The sequence below is a fragment of the Habropoda laboriosa genome, unplaced genomic scaffold (assembly GCF_001263275.1).
Source record: "Habropoda laboriosa isolate 0110345459 unplaced genomic scaffold, ASM126327v1 scaffold9, whole genome shotgun sequence".
Taxonomy (NCBI): domain Eukaryota; kingdom Metazoa; phylum Arthropoda; class Insecta; order Hymenoptera; family Apidae; genus Habropoda; species Habropoda laboriosa.
The window spans coordinates 2,872,247-2,882,346 of NW_017100191.1; the positions used below are offsets into that span (position 1 = coordinate 2,872,247).

At 34.2% G+C, this 10,100-nt stretch overlaps 3 protein-coding genes across 3 annotated transcripts; all 3 read right to left on the minus strand.

Annotated features, from left to right (window-relative positions):
• Positions 1-2,034: 2,034 nt before the first annotated feature.
• On the minus strand, positions 2,035-3,755 carry LOC108580274 (zinc finger MYM-type protein 1-like). The gene is made up of 2 exons (XM_017943984.1): positions 3,140-3,755; positions 2,035-2,153 (listed from the first exon to the last, which is right to left on the minus strand). Exons 1-2 carry the CDS (start codon positions 3,753-3,755, stop codon positions 2,035-2,037), a joined length of 735 nt encoding a protein of 244 aa, XP_017799473.1.
• Positions 3,756-4,106: 351 nt separating this feature from the next.
• LOC108580275 (zinc finger MYM-type protein 5-like) lies at positions 4,107-5,009 on the minus strand. Its single transcript, XM_017943985.1, has 2 exons — positions 4,715-5,009; positions 4,107-4,633 (listed from the first exon to the last, which is right to left on the minus strand). The coding sequence occupies exons 1-2, from the start codon at positions 5,007-5,009 to the stop codon at positions 4,107-4,109; spliced, it is 822 nt and encodes a 273-aa protein (XP_017799474.1).
• Positions 5,010-8,327: 3,318 nt separating this feature from the next.
• On the minus strand, positions 8,328-9,960 carry LOC108580348 (NADH dehydrogenase [ubiquinone] 1 alpha subcomplex subunit 10, mitochondrial). The gene is made up of 4 exons (XM_017944080.1): positions 9,833-9,960; positions 9,085-9,729; positions 8,611-9,006; positions 8,328-8,517 (listed from the first exon to the last, which is right to left on the minus strand). The coding sequence occupies exons 1-4, from the start codon at positions 9,899-9,901 to the stop codon at positions 8,368-8,370; spliced, it is 1,260 nt and encodes a 419-aa protein (XP_017799569.1). The 5' UTR covers positions 9,902-9,960; the 3' UTR covers positions 8,328-8,367.
• Between the last annotated feature and the right edge of the window lie 140 nt (positions 9,961-10,100).

Consider the following 10,100-nt stretch of genomic DNA (forward strand, 5'->3'; position numbering starts at 1 on the left):
ACAAATAACTAAAAGCATATAGGCAATATTTTCAATTTGTTTTTCCACAATTGAACATATATTTAAAAAACTAATACCGAGTTAGTAAAATGTATTTAAAATTACTTGTAATGTTCATATATAAAAGAAAAATATATATATACAGGGTGTCTCATTTTAATCTGTTCACCCAATTATCTCCTAAACTACTCATTATTCGAAAAAATGTTTCAAATAAAACTTGTTTTGTTTTAAGGGGACATCGTTTATGTGGACGCGTTTCCGAGATCTCAAAGTGACCTTTGTTTTTTTAACTTTTTGAGTGCTGAATACTTCCAGCGGAAGCAATCCGCGCGGACGGCACGCGCCTAGCGGTTGCGATCGTTGGTGACGGAATACTTTTTTTGCTAATGTGAACTATGTTGATTGAATACGCAAGGCGCAACTAAGTTACAATTGTAATTTCTGTACGCCAAATTAAATAATATAAGAAAGTTATTTTCGAACATTAATTATTTTATTAAATACATTAAAATGTAAAACATATCTTAACTTGAAATTATATTAATGAATCTAAATATTTGAACTTATTGTTGTTGCTAAGGAATGCACATATATCATCTCATACACTGATAAAAGTATCTCAAGCGCGAGGGAGGTCGAAAAAATTGATAAACGTATATATGCGTCCTTAGTCCACACAAATAGTTTTCGCTGAACGCATATATGCATCCTTAGTCCACAGAGATAGCTTTCGCTGGACGCATATATGCATCCATAGCACTCAAAGGGTTAAATAGAATTATGTTTTCATTTGGGCAGGTTTGTAGCCCACTCCGAGACGAATTCATGTACCTAAAAATGTTGGTCTTTGAAGGTCATTCAAGGTCATTCATTGCCATTCAAAACTTACTTTCATTGAATGTACAGAAATTGTTCCCTGTCTCCTATATTCGAAAGGGCGGTCTTGTGCATCGCTGCAATGATTTATTCTATCCTTAAATGACAGTTCCACCCTCTCAAAGTTGCACAACTAATTTGTTGGCTGGTATCCGTTATGTGCAAGCCTTCATATTGCCAGGAGTCATGGGTTCTTCTCAAAAAACTTTTTTCTTTATAAAATCCCACAAGAAAATATCTAAAGGAGTTAGATCTGGAGATTTTTATGGAAAGGGAATTCTACTTCCTCTCTCTATCCAGCGGCCAGGAAACATGTTTAGCGTTTCTCGAACGAATTTAAATACTCGTAAATGACTTTGAGTGACCCTCAAAAACCAACATATTATAGGTCAATAACTTCATCTTGGAGTGGGTTACAAACCTGCCCAAATGAAAATATATAGTTTCATTTAAAAACTTTGCCAAACTTTAGCAACATTTATCTCGGAAACTATTTGTTTGCGGCATACGGCTCCTTTCAGACTTTTTCTCTTCTCGTCGAGCAGAATACGTTGATGTAAAGAAAAAATTTAACATTAATTTTCAATGTTATAAACAATTTTGCGGAACTTTTTTTACAAATGTCCACCGATCCAAGGGTGTAGATTCACCCCCTGAAGTCGTGACCATTAATTTTTTTTTGCAGTAAAGATTCTGAGACCATGCCCAGGGCCGGGTTCAAAAATTTGGCGGGGCCTGAATACACATTTAAATCCTACACTTAAATTTTACAACGAGGAATCATTTATTTACAAATGCTGTTACATATTACATATTTTTTATAAGATGAATATTAAATAATAATACAATCCAATAATAATATTAAATAATTTTTCTCGCTTTTTTCGACGCCAAATCTTTGATAACATCATCAAAATCGATTGAATTTGCTACTTCCCTTTCTATTGACAGAATAGCCAGAGATGAAAATCTCTCTTGGCTTATCGATGATCGCAGATAATTTTTTATTAGTTTCAAGAAACTAAGAGAGAAACTACGTTCTGCTGACTCCACGGTTACTGGCGTCGTTAATATAATTTGTAATGCGATTAATAAATTTGGATATGCTTCCAAGAGATTGTTCTTTACAATGTAATTCATCGAATCTAAAGTCGATTAATTGGTTTGCGTTATTGACCGGAACATCTTAATTTCTTCAAACATTTCAGTTCCGTCGAAATCTCCTTCCAAATGTAAGTGAAGATCTTGACAACACTTTAATAAATATTCATCATCTAAATTCCCAATCTCATTCATGTATAGAAAACCAAAAATATTTTGGTGATTTGCATATAATTCGAATCTACTTTTAAAGGATACTAACGCAGTATCTATTATTTTTAAAAAGTAATGTACACGAAAGTATTCTTTGCCGTTGATCGTCGACGATTCATCCTGTCCTTCATAATCGAATAATTTCCGTTTTTTGCCCCTGTATGATGATTTGAAATCTGGTGTTATGTCCATTTCCTTTGCAACTTCATTTGCTGCGATCATAGCTTTGCTAAATCCTTCATGTCGCGTCGCGTTCGCGTTTCATCGTTTCAAAACTGTTCGCGCTCACGACTTATTACTCGCCAAATTAATATTGGGTAATTAGTTCAAAGGTTTACTTTGCTCGAACGTTAGCAAACCTGCGTCACGATGTGATTGACGACTTTATTTTAGACTCGAATGATCGTTCGCGATTCGAAGACTCTGGTGTCTCCTCGTACGGTTGGAAACTGTGTGTGTGTGTTGTTCACACGAGAGACTCCTTGCGAATGTCTCTCGATTGCCGAATTTTTTCTGGAGTCCGCCGTGATTCCCCCGCCAAGTACAAGAAGGCACGCTGATTGGTTTTTCACGTACGCACAAATTACCAATCAACGTGCCCTTCCATTGCGCCCTTAGCGCGCTTTTCCTTGGAAGGAGTGGGGCCCTACCTGCGGGTGCCTGGAATCTTCGCTGTCCTTCGGTGACGCGTCGGAAATTCCCGCCAGGTCAACCCTCGGCCGAGAGTGCCGTTATACGCACGTGTGGATTGACCCTTCAGGAGTACCTGGTTTATGACACGTCTTCGGTTATTGAGGACGCGGATAAGTCGAAATTCTAAAGGCATTGTTCTGTAAGAAATTACTTATTTTTTCGCGGAGCTACGAAGCGTCTTTGTTCTCAAAAATAACCTTCTCGTGCGAGCGTGCCATAAACCCGGTCAACGAAGACCCCATGCGTTCCGTACCTGCGCGACGGAACACTTCATTTCTGTGTTCCGCAAAGAATACGTTAAGACCTTTCAGATGCTTCGTGGCCAAATCGATTTGCATCTTTTGATTTTCCAATACTTTGCTGACGATGTTAATTTTTGATAATATTTCGTACCAAATGATAAGACTGGCAATAAATTCAAATTCATTTATCTTGCGCACTATAGACAAAATCTCAATTTTCAATTTATTGTCAGATGCGTTCTTGCCAATTTCGATCAAGGCGTTTCGAAATCGAATAGCCTTTACACTATCAAAACGGCATTCCCACCGAGTTTCTGATAATGGTTTAGGTGTAATTTTTTCAACGTGTTTTTTTAGAACATCCCAACGCGATGTCGATGCTGCAAATATCGTGTAAATCTTTTGTAAAACACCAAAAAAACGTAGTACTTGGGTCGATGATTTTGCTATATCTCCCAATAACAAATTCAAGTTGTGACTACCGCATGGTACGTAAAACGCTTTAGGATTTACACGTAATATATTTGCTTGTACTCCTTGATATATTCCCCTCATATTGGCACCGTTATCATATCCTTGTCCGCGACAGTCGGATATTTTTATTCCCAACTGATCCAGAATGAGCATGATAGTTTCAGATAGTCCTTTTCCTGTTGTATCGTGAACTATTTCAAATTTGATAAAATGTTCCTTGATTTCGACCTCCTCGTCTGTTATGTTGACATAACGAAGAACAACCGATAATTGCTCTTGATGGCTCACATCTGGTGTACAATCCAATAAAATGGAATAATATTTTGCTCTCCTTATTGCATCGATAATTACATTTTGTACTTTATTTGCTTACTTCACTTATCACTTATTAATTCGTTTTGAATTGAATGCGATAAATATTGATGCCCTTTTATGGCTGTTCTGTTCAAATGATCATTTAGAACGGAATCAAATTTTGCAATTAATTGTATTAAACCCAAAAAATTACCATTGTGCGGTGTGTACAAAGTCGGAACTTCCTCGGAAAGCTAAATTATGTTGCGCCAAATATAAAATAACAGCAGTTGTTCTTTGGAAAACTTGTTCGTATCGTGCCGTTTCAAGTCTTAAAAATTTTTCGCACTCTTTATCAGGTAGATTGCTAGTGCGAAAATTTTGTTCAGTTTGAAGCCACTTGTTTATAGCTCGTAAATGTACCGCAGATCGTTCGTGCATTTTGATTCGCTGTGTTAAATGAGACCAATCGCAAAATCCGTCTGCCCCCAATGAAATATCAGTAGTGGAAAATAATTTACAAGCGAAACAGTAAACCTTATCTTTAGATTTAGAATAAATTAGCCATCTTCGTGTTGTCCTTTGTCCATTCGTCAGTATTCTTGTAAAATATGTTGCAGAAAAACTCCTGTTATTTTCGTTCTTAGGGAACTTAAATTGAGTAACTTGTACAGGACCATGCTGAACTATTAAATTTACTGTTTGTTGTGTTCTGTCAATTGGCCACGTGCTAGGATCTTCAATGTCGAAATTTCTGTTTTCTTCTTTTTGTGCTTCAATTTCCATATTTTCAATATCTTTTTCTTGATGAGTTTCACAATCGCTCGTTTTTCTATTGTTTCCATTTTCGTCCAATTCAGTTTCGTTGGTGTCTTCTTCATTTTCCTTCAGAGGTGTATTCAGCTCTTGGTTTTCCTCTTCCAAAGGGATCTGATTCATTGCCGTATGTTCTTCACATTCGTTTGGCTGTCTGAAATGACTAGTAGTTTCAATTACACACTTCAAAATGTTGTTTGTTTGCTGTTTAATATAATCGTCTCGCTGCTTCTTCCGTTTCAGTTTTTTAGTCCCACTTAAGTATTTCCGTCCACGATCTCTATCCCTGCTAGCCATAGCGGTTCTTAAAAAAACATATTTCTGTGTATAAAATTTTGTCTGTTACAAAAATGAATAAAATCGCGTGCCAAAAAGCATTTACTGCAAGATAGGATAAACTACATATTTCATTAGTTTGTATATAGTTGAAACATTTCTCTGTTCTTGCTCACTTTATCGAAATTTTAACATTTGGGGCGAAATTAATTTAATAATAACGAATTCAAATTCTCAACTAGTTACATGTATTGGATTTCATTTGTATGACTGCCATACGTTTTTTCTGCGACGCGATTTTAGTTAGGGTTGATTTTAATTTAAAAGAGGGGAAATAATTGAAAAAAAATACTTACCAGAAATCAAACGTTTTGAAAATGTATATGTCACGGTTTATACCAAAATCTAACTTTGAAAAATACTCGTCGTCTTAAATTTACCGAAACCTAACGATCACAGTCCTTGGCCACGCGTCGAGAGATTGACTAACGCTCAGCATCGAAGACCGTAGCAATGCAATAGCCTGATGCGTTTTTGTTTAAAACATATGAACCGCAAGACGGCAACTGACACACAACCGCTAATAAATGTCAGGCGTTGCTATGCCCAGTTCCTATGCAAGTTCGTAGGAGCTGCGACTCGTCGACAGACTTCCAAAAATTGGGGAGTCTTATCTCTATTTTTTTAAGCAGTTTTTTAAACAAATCCAAGTAATATTTTTTCGCATCCATAATTCGCTTTCAAGGGGCAAAAAATTCAATGAAAGTACAAAATCTGTAATCATGTATGACTTTTGCAAAAAACTATTGATGTAGTTTAATTTCTCTAAAAAGTACAGTAATAATAATAATAGTAAAGTAGTTTCCAGGATATGAGGACTTTATGGAGTTACACTGAACTTTGATGATTTTTGTCACTCCTTTAAACTGAATCATCGCTACTAAAAAAATGTCTTGCATCTGTTAATGGTATCATCATTCTGTAAAAAGTAAATGAAAATCGGTGTTATTTAATTGGGTAATTTTCGTAGACCGCGGGGCCTCTCGAAACGCGGGGCCGGGTTCCGGCGAACGCGCTGAACCTGCCTTGCGCCGGCCCTGATGCTACTACTATTATGGCATTATCGGAACATAAAGTCGCAGTTTTCCAATGTTTCCAAAATAATGTCCGACCGAGTAATCTCCTCGTAGTATACAGGGTGAGTCACGAGAAGCAGAACACCTGAATATCTTTGTTGGATTTAAAGGTATGAAATATGGGTACATCAGAATTAGAATGGTTCCGAAGGATGCACATCGCCATTATGATATTATTTTTTTTAATGCCATTTTTTTCAATATTTTCAAGGTCACCGTTTTTTTTAAATGGAATGCCCTATTTCTTTTACGGTACAGTAAAAGTTCTGTAAGAGTTCTTTCGGATTAGACTAATGTGACACGGCCGCGGCATCTCTTTATCGCATTCGGCGTCGGCATGTCCGTGAGACAATACTAACAAAACTACAAAAGTTTATTATTTTCAATTTTTCGTTAATAAAAATTTCATCAAAATATTGGTGAGATTTTCCTGATTAAAATGATACCAAACACGATATTGTTACAAAACTTGGTTGTGTCGATTGGGTTTGTGAATCTTCCTTTGTGAATTTCTTATTAAGTAACTAAATATACACCGAAATATACCGTGTTTGGTCTCATTTTAATCAGAAAAAAAAAATGGATATGTCAGTGAAATTTTTATCAGCAAAATACAAAAAACAAAAAAGTGTTTCTTTTGCATTAGTGTTGTCTCACCGATATGCAGGTGTTTGATATTTTAGGACTGGGATTTTTTACCTTTGACGAGTTTAAACGACACATAAGAATACACATAGGAGTTGTTATACTAACGTTTACACTTCTCAGGACTCTTCACAAGCAGTTCGCAAGCAGTTTGCGAACAATTATAAGTTACTAATACGTTAAAAATTTTACGGAATTACTAGTCAGCGTTTTTGATGAGTATGTGACAAAAATTAAAGAGAAAAGAGTGATACTATTTTTTGCAAATAATATAACAATGTATGTGAACTTTTTGTGTTTGTATTATTTTTTGGGAAATGAAGATGACATTCAATTTTTTAAATAGAATTTAAATCTTATTCTATACTGACTAGTAAATCCGTTAACATTCTGTATAATTATAAATAGGTGCAAGTTGTAGTTTTGTAATTTTTTGTTAGTTTCATTAATTTTAGTAATTCTTTTGAATTTTTTGACCTTTTGTAATTTTTTAATTTTGTATAACTTTGTAATATCCTGTAATTTATTTAATTTCTTATAATTGCTCCTATATTTTTTAATTATGTATCATCTTAGAATTTTCCATAATGTTTTGTAAATCCTTATATGTAATGTTTTTTAGGTGTCTTATATTTAATAGATATAGTAAAGACATAATAAAGTGTAGATGTATGTAAATATGTATTAATTATTCATAGGGAGGGCGTAATTATGTGTGTATGTACATATGCATGTGTGGAATTTCTTATTAAGTAACTAAATATAAACCGAATTATACCGTGTTTGGTCTCATTTTAATCAGAAAACAAAAATGGAATGTCAGTAAAATTTTTATCAGCAAAACACAAAAAACAAAAAAGTTCTTTTCTTTTGTATTAGTGTTGTCTCACCGATATGTAGATGTTTGATATTTTAGGACTGGCTCGACTTTCAATACCTCTCTCTTCTTTGCCTGCTATCTCTTTCTGCGTCCGTCGGTGTCGGTAAAATACAAAGAGTTTGAGAAACCTACCACCTTTTTCGTAGCTGTTACACAGCGGTCCCGACTTTGGAACTCTTATAGAACTTCTACTGTAGTTGTAAAGCTTATTAATTTCCAAGTGGAAAAGTATTAAACATTGTTTGTGCTAAAGCTAATAATTAACGAGATATTAACGACAGTTTGATCCATATGATTCGCAAATCGTTGCAAATTGTCCCCGAAGCAAGCGTGGCACACGCTTTACGAATTCGTTCTTACATATCCTCTGCCGTTGTTATATCTTGTTAATCATTAGCTTTAGAACAAACAATGTTTAATACTTCTCAACAACTTGTTGAGAAAAACATTTTTAATGTAATAGGAGTGCTTATGAACGCGTAGGGTTATTGTTATAGTGGTTGCGTATTCGAACGAACTGGCATTCTACAGCTCAATGCGTGAAAGCAATCAAATATGTACACAGATTCTTATGAGTGTATGCATTGCAGTCTTCAGATGTTTCATCCGTCAGAATTTCAATTCTAACGCAATAACATTTTGTTATGCTACAATATTTACCACATTCTTCTTATAATAAGAATGGTTTATTTTGACTACTAAAATTGTATTACAATATTTAATAATGTGGTAATTTAGCTTCGCTATAATTTATAAGATCACGAGGTGTGCGGCGACACGCAGAATATTTAAACGAATTGATACTCTTAAACAGGACCTTATCTCCATAAGCTGGGTGATATTCAGGCAGGTATTTTTCACATTCTATCTGGAATATTATATTACATTTTTTAATCTACATAACAATTTGAAAGCTTAAAAATTGAGCTTTACTTAGTAACACAAGAAGTTGTATACTTACTGTATCAAGTAAGTCAGAGTATTTTTCGTTATCATATGCGTTCATCCAAAGCTCCTCACAAAATACCATTTTAGGTTTAGGCAGCATCATATGGGCCAACATGTTCACCTTATTTTGATATTTAAGCATATATGAATGCACATGATCTATATTTTCAAATATCCAATCACTCAACATATTCTTCTCTGGATCTTCTTGTAAATCTAAGTTTTCAATGTCTGAAAATACATCTAAATAATTTCCTTCTGTCGACCAATCATACATCAGTATGTGTGTATGTTTTGATAACCAAGTTAGGGATTTTTCTTTATATGCTTTGTCCATATCTGATAAATATTTTGTTGTAAAGACTTTTGAATTAACTTCATCCATATTACCTCTCTTTTTAATATTTTTCTGTAATACATTAATTAAGAAGGTTAATACTACTTTCAATAAATGCAACTCATTTGAAAGTGAGAAATAAAAGCTTACTTGAACAGCATCTGGAAGTGCATCAAAATATATAACTAAATGTGGTCTTAAAAGATTATGAAGTGAATGCTGCTTCATTATTTCAAAATTTTGTATTACTACCTTATTCAGATACCCAGCATTATACATAGCATCGGTAAAACTAACATCTGAGTAGATACTTCGATTGAGTATCACACCCTGTCCAGTTGCAAGTATATGAATTATTGCATTTATATATTGTTCAAACCTCATTAACATGTAGAATAGTTGGAATTGTGGTACTTGTGGATGATTAGGATTTTTCAAGAACCGTTTTAAATCATAACTCTGGGCATTACTTGGTAATTTTGAATCTAACTCTCTAAAATCATATCCATAACAATTTATATATATTTGATCGTGTGTTGGAGGTGGCATGTACAATAATCCAAATTCTTCTGCCAATTTTTCACAGAATTTAGTTTTTCCTATTGCTGGAAGTCCATCTACAACTATCAATTTGCTACTTTCATCATATTTGTATACCAAGGGGTCAGATATCAAACTGCGTACAGTGTATCCTTTCCTCCAATAAGGATATACTTTTGTAGGTTTAGCTCGCTCCACCTTCAGTGATAATCTTTTTATAAAAGCCACTTGTGTCACATTATGACTCTTTGATATCTATAAAGCATACGATTATGCAAATAAGTATACATCAAAATATTGAGATTTAACAAAATATGAGTTAACCCCACTACTGCAATATTATTAGTATAGTACTAACCTTACATAATCGAGATAAGCATCCGATACCATTGCTCTTTAAGATATTAACAGAGATCATCGATATCATTGTGTTAAAATAAATGTTATTACAGTAATATATTTTTAAGTGCAATTAATAACATTAAATAATATAACAAATATTCTTTATAATACAAGACTCTTATCACGTACAGTAGTACAGTGCTAGATCTTTAACTTCGTTCAGGGGTACTCAATTCGAACATAGTATCAAATTGTCATTATCGGTTCAGAATTATCTGTTTCCA

Coding starts and splice junctions, on each gene's coding strand:
- LOC108580274 (XM_017943984.1), bottom strand. CDS start 3,755: ATGCTCATTCTGGATCAGTTGGGAATAAAAATATCCGACTGTCGCGGA. Junction 2,154..3,139: donor TGAAGTGTTCCGTCGCGCAG/GTACGGAACGCA, acceptor TTGGGAATTTAG/ATGATGAATATTTATTAAAG.
- LOC108580275 (XM_017943985.1), bottom strand. CDS start 5,009: ATGGCTAGCAGGGATAGAGATCGTGGACGGAAATACTTAAGTGGGACT. Junction 4,634..4,714: donor CAATAGAAAAACGAGCGATT/GTGAAACTCATC, acceptor TCGACATTGAAG/ATCCTAGCACGTGGCCAATT.
- LOC108580348 (XM_017944080.1), bottom strand. CDS start 9,901: ATGATATCGATGATCTCTGTTAATATCTTAAAGAGCAATGGTATCGGA. Junction 9,730..9,832: donor GCTTATCTCGATTATGTAAG/GTTAGTACTATA, acceptor TATGCTTTATAG/ATATCAAAGAGTCATAATGT. Junction 8,518..8,610: donor ACTCTGACTTACTTGATACA/GTAAGTATACAA, acceptor ATAATATTCCAG/ATAGAATGTGAAAAATACCT.